This window comes from Calonectris borealis, chromosome 4 (genome assembly GCF_964195595.1).
Source record: "Calonectris borealis chromosome 4, bCalBor7.hap1.2, whole genome shotgun sequence".
Taxonomy (NCBI): Eukaryota; Metazoa; Chordata; class Aves; order Procellariiformes; family Procellariidae; genus Calonectris; species Calonectris borealis.
The window spans coordinates 19,221,198-19,238,083 of record NC_134315.1 but is presented as its reverse complement, the minus strand read 5'-3'; the positions used below and the strand labels follow the sequence as shown (position 1 = coordinate 19,238,083).

Below are 16,886 nucleotides of genomic sequence, written 5' to 3'. Positions count from 1 at the left end.
TGGTTAAGTATCATCCCATCCAATTGCTTAAATGTAAAATACTTAGTCCAAGATTCGTGAAAATTAATCCCTCTGAAGAGTCAAATTTCTTCCTAAAAGAACTGTCAAACTGCCATTTGTATAACCATTAAAATATTAGGATAGACTCAATTTGCCTTTACATGCAGTGTACTTTATTTATAAGTCTTTTGTTAATTTTGGTATGAGTTCAGCTTTGTTTGTAATGAACCGACATTTTCAGATGTCAGTGCCTGTAGGTGTAATAATCCCAAGTTATTTCCTTCTTCAGATTTTCAGCAATGAATACACTAGATCTGGGGCTGGTTTTATTCTGTTTTTTACCAAATATTCTTTGCAACTACAGATGTTTAATTAAAGGCTGTTAGACAATTTAAACTTCTCAGAAGAATACAAATAAAAGCTGGTAATGAAGTAAATATCTGTTTAATTTACAAACATCAGTAACATTACTGATATCAGTCCAAATAAGACAAAGCACACTGCATTACACATGTACATCTAACTTTTTTTGTAAAAAAAATAATAAAATAAAATTGAAAAACATCTGCATTTTTACAGGGTACCCTGGGTTTTACTGAAAGAAGAACACAACCCACTATTGATTACCAATTCTACATTATAATTTAGCAGCAACATGTTAACATGGGGAACATTAGGGCAGTAAAGTAGTTTTATTATTTGGGGAAAGTCACAGTTCTTGATAGCACAGCCTTTTTTTCTTTTTTTATAAAAAAGGTAAAGAGCTCCATGGGAATATTAATTTATAAAGATCTACCTTCTAATGTCGTTTTCTACACGCCATCTTATTTTCTGTAAGTACTGTATATAGGGAAAATTAGCTTCTCTACAATTGCCACGTAGTGTAAAGACATTTTCTGTCACACATTACAGGTTCTTGGAAGGTGTCCTGAATATCTGCTGTATGTGAAAACTGCAGATTGTCATCACTTTCAGATTCAGTGACACCAAGTGGTCAGATTCTAAGGAAAAACAAACAGAAGGGGGAAGGGGAGGAAGAAACAGACCGAAAACATTTACCCCAAGACGACATGCTACGTTAGTTCTATTGCAAAAAATCCTGATTTTTAAGTCCTTTTAAAAAAAAAATAAAAAAAATTACAAAAATACTGGGACAAATATAAATTAATATATATTAAAGCATTGAAAAACAGTAAAAGGGATGGCCTAAAAGGGTTAAGTACAATGTACTTTGATACAATAAATATTTCTCAATGAAACCGAATACTGTATAGAGTTGTTTAGAACTCATAGAAACAGAAATCCATATTATTACTAATTTATTCATCAATAATCTATTTTTATCATCCCCAAAACATTTATATTACAAAAAATTAATACTGGAAAAGGGCAGATAAACACTTTTTTATGATTCTTTTGCTAACATGCTGACATAAAAGTATACATCATCAGGAGATTTCAGGATTATAGTATATTCTCATATCTCCCATTTCCCATCCATTAAATGGGACTCCATCTTCTCAAGATGCTTAATAATTTCAAAAGATAAAATGCATTTCATACAATGGTTATTTCTGTATAATCTGATTCTTTTCACTCATAATGCTTCCTCATCCATAGGTAAGTGATTGGTATGGTCTGTCAAGACAATAAAATATACTGATACGAAAGTGAAAAAACAAGCCTCATGTTCTGGTCAATATTTCATCTCTGAGCTGTTAAGTTGAAAATCACATGTGTATAGTGTCAGTGTATCTTCAGCATGTTATAAAGAAGAATCCATGTTAAAAGCAGTTAAAGTTTCCCATCTCTGTTGCAATGTTACCAGGTCTTTTTTTTTTTTTTCTTCAAAGCTCCTCTTGGTTATGAGAAGTCTCAGTTCAAGCACTTGAATCTTTTTTCAAATGAAGAAAAAGTCTTTATTCTCATAATAAAAATAAGTCCGTTCTGTATTTTACAATATATTTCAAATATTTCCACTATGAAGCATTAATTAGTCCGACACGGTCAATAAGTATACAACATTTTCAAAAGACAAGTGTGACAGGGACACTTAGGAGGGACAATTTGTACAGCCACACTTCACCACTTTTTCAACCTCGTCCACAAATGATGACCCGTCAGTGCATTCAAAAGAGTATTTCCGCCTCTTGCTCCTCAGTGGCCCACAGCACTGCCCAGTTGAACATCCTCCTTTACATTCTAATCTCGATACCTTCTTGGTCGTCTGGCACGCAGCATACCCTTGCTGCTTTTGGTAGTAATCTCGGATTCGTTCCCCTCGACAAGAGATTTCTGTAGAAAACAACATTTAAAATAAGAGATACACTTTTCAGACACAGGTCAAAGGATGGTTGACATTGCTAAGGAAGATGCTGTATTTCTAATTGCAGTTGGGATTGATATTTTAAAGTTTGACTCAGACTGTATATTGGAAACTAGTGGTTCTATCAAACGTGATTTGATTAATGCTGAGTTTTATTTCCTATACCTCCTATTTTCAGTAAAGTTTATGTTATGTATATGTAAACCATAAATACAAAGCTATTACAATGACAAGAAAATTGGAAGCTTAAATCTTTTCCTCTTTTGTAAAAATACACATCTTCTGTTCCTACATTGCTTGCAGCTGGTTCTATTTACCATAGGGAAATGTTTCAGAGAGCATGCAATTTAATTTATTAGACCTGGAGTTTAATATTATTCAAACTGTTATTTAATACAAGTTACATTCCACTAACTTCATAAATTACTGAGGTATAAAACCAGCTAAAAATGAGACATCTGTTAAAAGTTCTACAAGCATACTCTTCTATTCTATTCACATCTATGTACAATGCAAAATAAATGCCAGCTGGGGTAAGGGAAAGAGAGGGAGAGGGAGAGCTTTGATAGACAAAGGAAAAAGAAAAAGGTAGGGGGAAAAGTCATCCTGTTTTCATCCATCTCACCTGCATAATTCGCTGTGATAAATCAGTTGAAGCTGAGAGGTCAAAAGTAGAGTTTGTGATAAAACTAGGAGCAGAATCATTGGATTTGGCTTCTCAGTTGCAGAAGGCAGAGAAACAATAAATACAGAAAGATACAGCAGGTAAAAGGTAATAGTTAAATATAGTAAAAATGTGTTTCTGAATAAAGGCAAAAAAGAGAAATGTTTTCACAGCAAAATATTTGATGAAAAAATCCTCAAAATGTAAACAAATTCATGGGAAAAGTTTGATTTTTCTCTCACTGAGATAAATTCTTATGGTAAAAAAAAAAGCAACAAATGTGTGTATTGTGGGGAAAAAAAAGTTGGTAATGTTTTTGGCTGTATATGTTTTAATAAAAAACCCCTCTTTTCTAAGACCAAACCGACAACATGATTTTTAATTTTTTTTTACCTTTATCACAGCTGTCCCCCGTGTATCCGCTGCTGCATTCGCAATACGGTTTCCCAAGTCCTGAAAGCCTGCATTTGCCATGTTTACACCTGATGGATTGGCAGGGGTTAAACAGCATTTCCTCTTCATCACAGAGGACTCCCCCATGTCCCTGCAGGCATTTACAACTGTATGAAAACGCATTGATCGGCAAGCAGGTACCATGCACACATCTACAGGGGAAACAAGCCCAAGAGAATAAAAATAAATTATTCATCAAAGTTCAGGCTAAGCAACATTAACTACAAATACTTTGGACTGTAGTCAGAAGAAATTGCTTTTGTTTCTAATGGACTTTTTCAGTGAGATGCAGTGAAGTGGTTTATAATTGGTATGCAGGTTTACAAAAAACAAGCTGCAGTACAGAACTCTGTCTCACCAGAAAACAGCCACTGTAGATGTGTTATGGAAGACTTTTACAGGCCACAGTTATTAAAACCGACGTTTCCCGTCTACCTAAATTTTCCGCACACTTTTGAGAAGAACACAACAAAATCAAGCCCAAATGTAATCCGCTAGAATTAAGCAAAGAAAAAGGATACTCACCTGAAATTCTGGTTCTTGTATAATTGAAAAAAACCCATATTGTCACTCATGAACTATGGGGCTCCCAGCACAGACAGGTCAGGCACTTCCTAACTGAAACTTTTCTGACCCAGCAATGGCAGTTTCAAAGCTGAACACATGCTCCCCCCTCAAATACATGAGTCTGCATTGCCAACTGCCAGTAGCGTGGACATATAATGTATGAGGCAGGTCTTCACTTCATGGAAAGCCAACAGCACTCATCTAGTACTCATGCAGAAACTCACACTAGATGAGGTTGCATATTATCAAGTCTCACCCAAGTGATTAAACTAGCTACTCTCTGAGTAGAGCTTTGGTAAACATTTGTGACAGGCTCAATCTTGTTGTTAGACAAAAAAGGCTGTGAGTAACTCATCTGCTGCATCTGCTAAGTTCTGAGGTACGGTATGGGAACACACAGCTGGTCTTACTTCTCTTGAGAGAGAAGTGGTGTTTCCCAAAAGGAGGATGTTTAATTACCTGTTCCTAGGTGTAAGCTGAAGATTAGGCAATTCATCTTCTGAAAACATCACCAATGACTTGGAATAAAATCACTTCCCTTTGTTCTTTTGGTGGCACAGGGTCAATAACTTTCTTCCTAGAAATAATGTTATTTTCTTTAACTGTTGTCTTGATACACAAGTTTTCTATCTAATACTGTTTCCTAGGGAGACCACAGTGAAGATTCTTCTGTAGGGAGGAACACAATCCTGATGTTCAAGGTCACAGTCGCCCTCCCTAATGTTTCTCCTCTGTAATGTTTTTCCTCTCTGTGTTGTAAAATACCTGAGCCCACAACCTCCTTAATAGGTTGTGCCAGCCACCTAAATAAATATATAAATAAATGAAAAGCTTTAGATTAAAAAAAAAAATCCCATTTGATCTAAAATAAAATTCTTTGTTTCAATTTGAAGATGGCAAAAATTCAAATAAAATTCCATTTCATAGTAAAAGAAGAGTTCTGTTAAGAACAACATCTCATTTTGAAATTTTTTAGGTAACAGTCTGTATTTCTGGAAACTTTTTGCTTTGTACTCCTTCAGTACAGTAAGAAATTTGGTAAAATTGAAAAGAATGCACGGCATTTAACTTTGACAGACTTGCATTAACTATTTAAAACTGTCTTAGTTTGTAAATATCAACAAGTTCCACTCCCCAGTGAAATCTACATCACAATTCTCCATCTGTACCCTTAATTCTATGCAAGTGCTTAGGCATGGTGTAACTTGGAAGAAAAAGAGTATGGGAAGTCATTCACATCACAGGATATCTAAATGGAAGGCACAACACATAGCCTCCATTCACATATCCAGTTTGGGATTAAAAACTGCAAATATAAAACTGAACTAATAGTTTAAGCACCTCCAACTTCCCTATTATGCAAGAGTGTACTTTTGAAGCATCTATGTTCCCTAAGAAGTTCCAAATTGTACCTGTGGTTGAAGTCTGATATTCCAAGACTGTTAGATTAAGCAACTCAAAATTGCAGGCTTGGACAGTATCACAAGGCAGATAGCTTTTGTTTAGTTTTCATTATGTTTAGCATTTGATCTGTTCACCATTTACAAAACAACCACTTTTAGGACATCTGATATATGAAGTTACTCAGGTGACACTGACATCATGTCATATTCTATTCAGGCTGTTTTAGATATCAAAGCAATCTGTGTCAGGATCTTTGGTAAAGTTCTGCTTGACTTAGAAGATGATTAAATCTTAGCTAATGCCAGCTCTCATACTTTTGCTTCCACCTGTTCTTTGAAGCCCTGAATTTCATCTTCAGACTGTACTGAAAGGAACATCAAGCTAAGTGCAAACTCTTGGGCACATTTTCATCTTATCTAATTTTAGGTACCTATGTCAGGCACCCAAGCTAGATGTATAATTGCCAAAAGCTCCCCACACAGTCGTCGAGAGAAACGAGCTTATCCAGAGGGTGATTTAGACCACTTGAGGTCTAATTTACTCTTTAGAAATGTGTTTATTCCTTTACTGACTATAGAGCAAACTTTGGTCACTATGTTCCTAAGTCAAGCACCTAGATTAGTTAAATAAATCTAAGCCTTAAGCCTTTTAATGGTGTGCAGGGATCTCTAAAAGATCCCCTACATTTTCGAAACAGAGATCACAGTGACAAGTCTGTTTCTCAGATAACGTGGAATGTTATACTGTATTAGACAGACAAAATGTATCTATTCAATAGACAGGATTTAGAGATGAATCAAGAAATACAGAATCAAATTCCCCAGGAACTAAAGAACAAAAAAACTCTTCTTCACTCCAAATAAACAATTTTGGTTTGGCTTTCTCTCCTAAAAGCTGTATACAGCTGAAACAAAACCAATACTTTCAAGAGCTAACAAAATACTAATGTTGTGCTCACTTAATTGTATCCTTGATACAGCCGGTACCTGATACTTGCCAAGTTTTGTAATTTACTGCAAAAAGCACTCAGTTTGGGTGCTGATGTGTATAGTTATAAGAACCTATACAGAATCTAATTTTTCAAGGACACTTCGAAGAAATTCTTTGGGTTTTCTTATTATAGAACTTGATGGTTACAGTTCCATGTTATTTTTGACTCCTAAAGTATAAAATGGATGTGATAGACATCGCATTTGTATTTTTTAACCTGCTGTGACTTCCTTTCTTTATCTCTTAAGTTACTGTGAAAGAGGACAGGGTAAGAAGACGACACATAAACAATGAAGTGCTATAATGATAAGCCTCAAAAATTCACTGCTGTGGCTTTGGGAAGAGTTCAAAACTTAAGAGCACTGAAAGAGTCCATAACCAATGTAAACAATGCTAACTGCATTGTAAAGCATGCTAACTGGCGTATAAAGCTTTAAAGGGTCAGACTGTCCACACACACTATGTGAAAAGATCACTTTAACTTCATTTTATATGGGAGTTGAAAATCATCTTATTAGAATCTCTTAGCAAACTCAGGCCACTGGTCCTTAGAAGTTATATAGGCCAGAGCTGTGAAAAAGCAGCAGCCAAAAGATCCAAGCAGGCTTACTTTAAAAAAAAAAGAAGAAAGAGATGTTTGCCAAACTGTAGTAAGGACAGTGGTAAGGGCAAACAGAATGACATCTTGTTGCCCAGGACCAATAAATCCTGAAGAACTTTGAACTTCTGAAGTTTCTGATCTTCTTGTGCTGGGAGACCATGAGCCAAAAAACTGAATCTGTCTATAGTAAATTTAAAAGATGAATATGCATAGATATTAATACTCTCATATATGCATATATACTTATCTTTCGCTCTCTCTTTACACATACATATACACGACCCTCTCTATAAACATACATAAAATGCCCAACCTAAAATATTCTAGTCAAATCAGCAAAAAGCATTAGCACACATGGACTTAAACAGAAGTTTACCATAAAGGTAGAAATCTATTTTCCTGCTAGAACCTGGGGTACTGTGAAAATATAAAAATATTAGATATATCTATTGTATTAAGTTTTTAAAACACGTTAGAGAATAATAATAATAATGATGATAATTGTATTTCCTCATTCTATACAATTATAAATAAGCAAATAGATTTTTTTTGCCATTTGAAACTTCTAAATGATTTTTGTACCAAATGGCATACCAACATTTGCATCGGTGTAACTCATTACAGAAGTAGCCCATACAGAAGTATGTAAGAACATATCCCAGGCTTCAGGCAGAACTTCAGTGAGATGTCTGTATCTGCTCCCCTAAACTGGGGACTCTTCCTCATTTAGTTTATGGGAAGAATATACTATAACCTGGATGCTGTTTTCACTTTTACATACCCAGGATATTTTGTTTCTTGCTGAAAATAGCGTGAACTTTTATGAAAAAAATATACATAACAGGAGACATATGCATATTATACTACTGTTCTGTCTTAAGGACATACTTATTTCCAAGACATGGGTCATTAGTTTGTTGATCACAGAGGGGTCCAGTCCATCCTCCTTCACACTCACAGGAAAAACCTGACTGGCTGGTAGCATGGCATGTTCCATGCACACAAACTTTCTTGTGACAAGGCTCACAACCCGGCAGAATTCCCACTTGCAGTGGCACATTTCTGAAGTCCTGGAGTTCACTGTTGATATACAGATTACGGATGCAACCATGGAAGCTGGTGCCATTCTGTCCTGGAGATTGGCGTAAAGCTGCTATGTTATTTTTCACAGGCATGCCTAGGAAATTAATAACAGCAAATAATCAATGTAATCTTTGGTAGAATTTTCTATACCATTTTCCCTATTTTTTAAACATTTTTAAAGAAATATTTCTTCCTAATTAATTATTCTTAGATATTCAGCCTACAACCATGAGCAATGATCTAGTATTTGGAAATTGTCCTGTTGTCAAGCATGCATGTAAACCAGCTCCAGACCCGTAAGTCTCTAGGTCCAACTAAAGAGATGTATATAGGACTTCATACAGGAAGCTCACAACTGTGAAAAAAAGGTTCAGATACGTGCCTGTTTTTGACCTAGTGCAATTAAGTCCAGAGTAGCATATAGTTTCTGAATCTTGGAAAAACAAAAGTTGTTGAAATTTAGCAGTTGATACATGAATTTTTGTAAGCTGCTAAGATACTCAAATCCAGAAGAATTTAGTAGGACCATCAATTTGGAGCTGGCATACACATTTCGAATGTGAAATTTTGCTAGTGAAAATTCTTGGAAAGAAAAGCTTAACAGGTGGAGGTTCCATTACTTTCAAAAATATTTTTGTTCAGCATGTCTCTAAAACAGATTAATAAAAAAGCCACTCATAGTTTGCCATTACAGTTTTAAACAAAGATAGTCAATAATAACAATAATTCAACATCAAAATACTTATATGTAGATATATCTAGATAGTGCAAATGCCTCTGATTTGACCATTTTCAGAGTAATTCCTCTGTTGTAGTCTATAATTGTTACAGGTGTAATTGGAGCAGGAGATATATGCAATCCAGTTATCCTGTTGTGATCAGTTAATCATTTAAGACTAATTCAGAAGGAACATTACTGTTAAACATTGTTTCCTTGTAAAAATGAAGTTTCTTCTACTCCTACCCCCTGCTTTTTTTTTCTTTTTTTTTTTAACTTATTCCCAACATCTTGGCCTATATTAGTTAGTACTTAAGATATTACATTCAAAGAATTAATACACAAATGCCTAAATACCTCCTGAGACTAACAAGTAAGGGAAATCAAAGTGTACTGAACATTAGAAAAGGATCTGTTTACCTGAAAATAAATATGCTTATTAGCTGCACAGGTTTATTCATAGGCAAAATTAACAATTTTGATTCTGGTACTTAGTAAGATAACAACCAGAGGAAGAAGTAATGTTCTGCATAGTTGCTCCTTAACCATGTAAACTGATACTTCTAATGGTTTTATATAGTTACTCTGAACAGTTAAGAGTAATGCAGAAGTGCTATGCAACCTAATGAAGTAGACCTGCCTTTCATTTAGAGGTTATTGTAATTTCATTTGTGCTAAGCTTCAGTGGTTATAGAAATGAACAATATTGCATCAATACTGCTGAAGAGCCTAATCTTCTTTGATCTTATCAGTTAAGTAAAATAGGCTTGGGACTATTATATTAAAGAACTCAGACTGTAAACAATCATTAGCTTCAATTTCCTGTTCTCAAAATCCAGGGACAAGGCAGTCTTCACCCTGATGGCCTTCAAGGCCTCTTCACCCTGATGTCTCCCTTGAAAGCAACACTCGGCAAATGTTTAGGCATATGGCCTGAGGTATCTAACAGCAGAATAGATGCAATGAATGAATTTATCTATTGTAAAAATAAAAGCTGCATAAAACTAAGTACACCGATGCAGTGCTAAACTAGATGTTATACTTGTAAGTGTCAGGAAATTTAGATATGATTTCTGGAAACCATATAAGCACGTATCACACCAGGTAATATGAGGTATATCACATGTGATTCAGAGAATTTTTTGTCTATGATCTCTAATATGGAAGATATTTGGAAACACGAGCTTTTAGCCTATACACTTTTTGCTGCTTCTTGCAAGTTACCAAGTGTTAGAAGGCCAAAGTGTGTGCAAAAGCTGCTCATATTCTCTGGCAATATTTCCTAGATAATTTTTAGATAAAGGTTCTTTATCAGTTAGGAAAGAACTGCCACAGAAACAATGCAGACAAATATTTTAGCTCTATTTTCCAAAAGATAAGAAAGTAGTTCCCGTCCCCCTTTAAGCTTTTGGTCACTGAACCTGACTACAGGTAAATTACCAAATTACTGCTCAAGGAGGCAAATGGTAAGACCCCTATTAAATAGCAGTCATATAATAACACTGCAAAACGAGTATCTCGTTCAGAAGCTGCTAGAACGGAGCAGGTACATATGAAAAGCAGCTGATGCCCTACCTGTCTCAGAAATAGGGACTTCCATGAAACAAGGTGCCACTCTCAACTAGTAAAATATGCTCTAATTTCTGAGAGAAGAATATTAAGTATCAGTGATGTCAGTGACCCTTTTGAAGAATTTTTGAGAAGAAACAGATTGTCCCTTAAGACTTCTTACAAAAACCCATGGGCTTTCAATATGATTTACTGAAATCTGTTATAGAAAGACTGAAAAATATCTAGCATGTGTATTCTGACCACACAAGAGAGCCATACAGTTGGAAAAAGGTCAAAAAAAAAAAAAAAAATCGATTAGCACACGTTCTGTAAATATAAAGCTAAATTACCTCTTCCAAACCAACCCAAATATTGTGACCCAAGAATAATTTTGTCAAAAAAAAAAGGCGGGGGGAAGAGAGAGAGAGAGAGAGAGAGAGAGAATGAGAGAGAAAACCATGCAAAGGCTTGCTGTCAAGTCTGAATTTCATCCTGCCAGCTGAGGTGATGCTTACCAGAAATACCATTTTAACAGGAAGGTGATGAGAGTAAGTGTAAGCTACATGATGATATAGGTGTCAAACTAAGACTTTGGCAAAGATAAAAATACTGCATAAAATCCTAGTGAGAATTTGAGTTCTTAACTGATGGAAATGTGTGATCAAATTCTCTAAAAATTCTAGATACAGTTGGATAAGAAAAAATTGAATGAATCTCAAAAAGATGGGCAATATAAAGATACAAGACTGAAAGTTAACTGTCTCAAGAATTTTAAAGATCATAAATAGATAAACATAGATAAAGAACAGAAAAGTTTAGGAGCTGAATATCAACCTATTAGGTTTTTTTGCTTTATTTTGTAATAATGTGCTTTTAATAATGGTTTTCATTCTGTTTTGGACCAACATTTTCTATGACAGTGGAAATAATTGTCTGCTTGGAGCCTGAATGTGAAAAATAGAAATAGAAGAAACACAGGGCCTCTCTAAAGAATATGCACTAGGATGAAAAAGACTCCTGCTCTTAGGAATCAAACCACTGAAGGAAAAGGTTATCTCCAAAAATTATTTCTTCTGATACTTCAAAATGATGATGCAGATTAATATCATTCTTCTAATGGAGACACAGATCTGCAAGGTGAAGAAGCAAGGAGGAGAACCACATGTCACAAATCAACAAGGAAGTGTTAGCACTGCACAGAATAAATGTTTATGGTTAGCAGTCTAGCCTCATTTCATTAAAAGGTGCCCAAAACAGACGGGGGGATCATTCTGCACTAAGCTCAGTTTTCAAGAAGTAGTAAAATTGGCCTTAGCAGTCATTAAATAACAAACTGATGTTGACAATACAAGTAAGCAAGCACACAGTGTCTTACTAGAATCTAGGACCATCTTCTCCTTCCAAAAAATGTGGCATAGGACACTATGTAAACAACACTGCAGAAGTGATACACATGAAAAAAATGTAGATGTGCTTCCACAAGGCAATGCTCCTTTGAAGATTCATGATATGAAGCAATTTTAAAGGCAGCTCATACATTTCATAATTTTAATTCTTTTCTCTGGTGGTATGGGGAGTGATGACTAATGTTGAATCTGAAAAGATTTGACAAAAAACCTGAAGTGTTTCAAGGGAAGAATGGGGATTTTCAGAGACAAAACTCAACTTACCCCTCAGCATTTGTAACTGAGGCACTTGTTATACTGGTTTTATAGGAGAAATAGACTATTCTTGGTCTGAATCAAAGCAGCTTCCTGTTTTTCTTTCCCATTAAAGATAAATCTAAGCAGCTACTCTGAGCTTTTGTGTATATCTAGAAAGAGGATAAATAGCACCTTTGCTAGAGAAAATAGGCATCTCACAAATATACTACTGGAAGCATAATTTTTTGCAAGCCGGCAAGATGCTCAAGTCTAAAAACTTAGACACAAAACAGTTTTTAAGAATTAGACAAAATGAAAAAGAAAGTAGGTATTCTTTTTACAGAGAGAACAGATCAGAAGGAGAATCCTTACATGTCTCCTAGAAGAGTGTAAGGTTAAACTAAGTAGGAGATGAAGATTGGTAGATCATCAGCAGTATTTAAAAACCACGCTGAATCTCTGATCACTAAGAACTTAGACTTGCTACCAAGGACAGTAAGAAGGCACAAAGTGGTGGCTGAAGTTTCTGCCTCTTTTACTAGGTTATGCAGGCCCATCAGAAATTCAACAGAAACTGCTGGTTAAAACAATGGGCTTGAATCCATAGTTCTACAGAGTAAATGGCAGCAAATGATCAAAAATGTTTCAAATAGTTTATCTCCACAATTACCTACTACCAGTTTTACTGAAACAAACAATTCTTTCTTCTCATAACAAAACAAAAAAACCCAAATCCTGCCATATACTGTGAGGCAACTGTCCAGTTGGTTCCCTTCTTACCTAATGTCATAACTCCTATCAGCCCTAAGCAGTAAGATCTCCAGACAGAAATTATTCTTCATGTCTTTATACCTTGCTATCATTTCCTGCAGATACGTGTATAGTGAAATAGAAATGTAAAACATGACTGAAACAGAATGCTACCATTCTACACCTTCTGAATAGGCATTACTGCATCTTCAGGTAGCTAAACAATGTTAAACACACTTCTTCAGTATAATAAAAAGCTACATAACAGTAGAAAATTACAGAATTTTACAGTGGACATCAAATATCCGTACTAATAAAAAAGCAACAGGTGCAGTTTGAGGACATACTATTTGTTAAAATTAAAACTATTGAGATTAACTGCTGAAGTTTCATCCTAAGGTGTTATCTCAATGAATAAGTCTCTTATCGTATGTTTATTAATGTATGTTACCAGAGTAAATTAGCTATGATACTGTGATCCTCTTACCTCCTACATACAGCGGAGAATCAAAATTCAGAGTGGATTGCTTGGACAAATTGGTAATTATCTTGGGGCTTCCTCCATCAATAGATAAAGACAGAATCTGATCCATAGCTAGCAGCTCCACAATGTGGAAATTGCCATCGTTAATAGTTTCCACACTGTAAAATAAACATTAATATTAATTTTAAACAATTGATGGTATGATTACAACAGGTTTTGGTGATCTTCTCCTTGAATAGTTAATACAGCTTCAGAACAGAACTTCTCCAGGAGTGCAGTCTCCTGAAAGCTAGATTTTAAGCAAGAACATGCATGTATGCTTAAGAGCTAATACAATATAATACCCCATCAATAACACTCTATTAATAATACATATTGTAAATTAATAGCCCTTTTTCATTCAAAGTAATTCCTGTCCTCATCAAGTAATGAACTGTGTAAATATAGGTGTTATTCTAAACATCAGTTAAAATACATTTACTAGGCAAGAAGCCGAACACAAAAAAAGTTTAAAGTTCTTCTGCAACAACGATCAGAGGGCTGGAACACCTCTTCTATGAAGAAGGGCTGAGAGAGTTGGTGTAGTTCAGCCTGGAGAAGAGAAGGCTCCGGGGAGACCTTACTGCATATGCAATACTTTCAATACTTAAAGGGGGCTTATAAGAAAGATGGAGAGAGACTTTTTACCAGGGCCTGTAGTGATAGGACAAGAGGTTTTAACTGTTTTAAACTAAAAGACGGTAGATTTAGATTAGATAGAAGCTATAAAGTAAAAGAAGACAATGTAAAGAAGAAATTCTTTAATATGAGGGTGGTGAAACACTGGGACAGGTTGCCAGAGAAGGTGTGGATGCCCCATCATTGGAAATGTTCAAGGTCAGGTTTGATGGGGCTTTGCGCAACCTAATTTAGTAGCAGATGTCCCTGCCCCACGGCAAGGGGGGTGGAACTAGATGATCATTAAAAGGTCCCTTCCAACCTAAACCATTCTATGATTCTAATGTTATTTCAAGATCCTATTTGCGTGTATGCATCCTACATGTTGCATAGTATTGGGTTTACATATTTTGCAAGTCTGAAGGCCTGAGTTGACTCCAGTGGTATATAAACCTACTATTTCATGGAATATGGAACTGCATCTAACCTTAGTCCAGACAGCTCCACTGACACTAACAATGAAGTAATTTGTTATCTTTATTAGGCATGGTTATTTCTGTGTGTTCAGCTTCTGGCTAGTATAGTGAATACTGTATTCATTTTTTTTTCTTGCCTACATATAGCATTTCCTTCTGCTTACTAACAAGATATGAACCCACTAGTAGGAGAATGCGCGAAGGGTGTCATGCAGAAAAGGCTTGCTTCAAGCGTGGTGCTTATGCTGCGTAAGGGCAAGCCTACACATGTTACTAGGTACAAGAAATGGCTGCCTATGCTTACCAACCTCAATATCTGCACAGCAAATCTTTAAGTTTAAGAGCACTTAAGAACACAGTTTAAGTACATCAGAGAAGGAAGAATATTATTACTCAATGCTCGGACTGAATATATCATTGTACTTACATTACTTCTAGCCCGTTTTCCACTGGAGAATTAAGAGCTGAATGTATGGCTGCATGGAAGTTACGACAATGAGCTGTAGTCCAGAGACGAAACATTATAACCATTCCCATGAAAGCCTTTATTTGCTTCAGGGCACTATCAAATAAGTGAGCTTAAGCCTTTGAAAAAGTTATTTAAATGAACCAATTGTATGATAGCCTGAGATGGACTGAACAGTCATACAGTCAGTTAGCTCTTCTCATTAGGAAAGCAGCATAGCTGAAAGGGATTAGCTTCCTAAATCTCAAGGCAAAAATCAAGCAAATTACCTTATAACATCCTTAGTGATGTTTTAATTAACCTAACTGCTTTTGTCCTGGAACAGATCAGAAGCACTCACATGGTCGTTTACAGCTGTGACACATTAAATACCTTCTTAGCTATTTATTACCAACTCTAACTATGTGGACAGGCTCAGCATAATATGGATAAAAGATTTGCATGGTAGCATGCGTGCTTTACATAAACTCAGCTCTATATGAAAGTGCAAACACACAACAGAGCAGACACTGGCAGAAGAAACACTTTTCAGCAGTGGGCAGGAGGGGAACTGCCAGGTTCCATGGGGGGAAGGAAAAGGTCAGGGTTCATCATTCCTAAAGAGTAAGGTCTATTCAAGGTATTAAGAGGTTTGTTTGCTGTGATCAAGCAATAAGAAAAGTGCCAGGATTAATTTATTTAACACATTTCAATGAATCCGGGAAAAAAGTTGTGCTAAGAAATCAAAATGCATATGACGACTTGACTTAAGTAAGCAGGAAACCCTAATCTAATGTTCTTGTTCCAAGGAAACTTATGTTATTTTACAACTTACTAACCTTTCACGCAATAGTATTTAAAAGGATGAGAGCAACACAGAACATGCATTTTTAAAGCAAAAGGTCATTCCAGGGATGTATAAAACATAACGTGTAAAGGGAATGTGTCTCTGTTAAGAGTGATATTAAAAGCTTCTAGTTTAAACTGTTTTACTGGTAAAAATTTACTGCAGAAAGAGGAGCCCTCCTAGGTAAGGGTGGTTTAAATTAAAGGGGAAATAAACACAAGGCATATCTGTGCAATATTTCCTGCCAATGCACTTATATTGCTTCTAGCCCATTTCCCACTGGAGAAATGAGAGCTGAATACAGAGATCCTAATGAAAAGCTATAAGAAAAACTGATTTAAAGCTTCTGGAACTCTGTAGAAGAATAATGATTTGGGAAGAAATATTCCCATATTTCCAATAAATATATGATGAAAACTAGTTTATAGAATGAAAAGGTTGTTTTTGTTTAAAAAACATTTAACATTTAAAAATGGACGTCCAGACAGAACAAAACCCAAGTGGATCAACTTTTCCCAAATAACCATCTCCAATGAATTAATTTTCTTTATTGGTCTTGGCACTGCCATCATCTCATCTTGTTACTCAGATTGACAGATGAGTGCTTTTGGGATGATGGCTCTTTCTGCAGTCAATTCCCATTGATAAATCAGTTCGCATTCACTCTACACAGCTAGACTGCTGTTATTGTTGATTCTCCATATTTATCATGATTAAATCATCTGTTTGTAACTTTGTTTTGTTGCTATTGCAAGCACCTCTGTAGGCTTTACAGCTCCCATTTGACTCCTTTTCAACATGCCATTTCTTGACTGCCGTTTATATTATAAAACTTCTATTTGAATCTCTCTGTTGGCTGTTTTTTTATTTTGGCCTCTGTTTCAGGCATCTCATCATTGTTCAGGAGAGTACGACTTGTCTTATTCTTTTTCCTATACATTTCCATGAATCTCCACTTCCTTAATGAAATTTGTAAATCTCTTGATAAACTTCTCAGTTTTAAATTTCTCTTTCTGTCCTTCTCACTGTAATTAACTTCCCATCTTAGTTTGCAAACTATCTACCCTGTTACCAAATCGTTCTTAAACCTCATTGTTCTTAAACATTATGAGTTAAAATGCTCTTTTGTCTTCTTCATATCTTTCTGATAAAACATAATACATTAACTTGTTTTCTTTTATAATTCATCACCTATTTGTACTGTGTCTGGCTGGGATGGACTCAATA

The 16,886-nt window shown here is 35.5% G+C and overlaps 1 protein-coding gene across 3 annotated transcripts in view; it reads right to left on the bottom strand.

The window, feature by feature from the left end:
* Positions 1-396: 396 nt before the first annotated feature.
* SLIT2 (slit guidance ligand 2) overlaps positions 397-16,886 on the bottom strand; it is a 267,387-nt gene continuing 250,897 nt past the window's right edge. For all 3 annotated transcript variants that reach the window (XM_075148838.1, XM_075148835.1, XM_075148837.1), the window contains 4 exons: positions 13,238-13,392; positions 7,894-8,182; positions 3,384-3,595; positions 397-2,295 (listed from right to left, as the gene is read on the bottom strand). In XM_075148838.1, the coding sequence (XP_075004939.1) occupies positions 2,054-2,295; positions 3,384-3,595; positions 7,894-8,182; positions 13,238-13,392 (898 nt within the window). In that variant the 3' untranslated portion in view covers positions 397-2,053. The remainder of the gene's footprint in view (positions 2,296-3,383; positions 3,596-7,893; positions 8,183-13,237; positions 13,393-16,886) is intronic.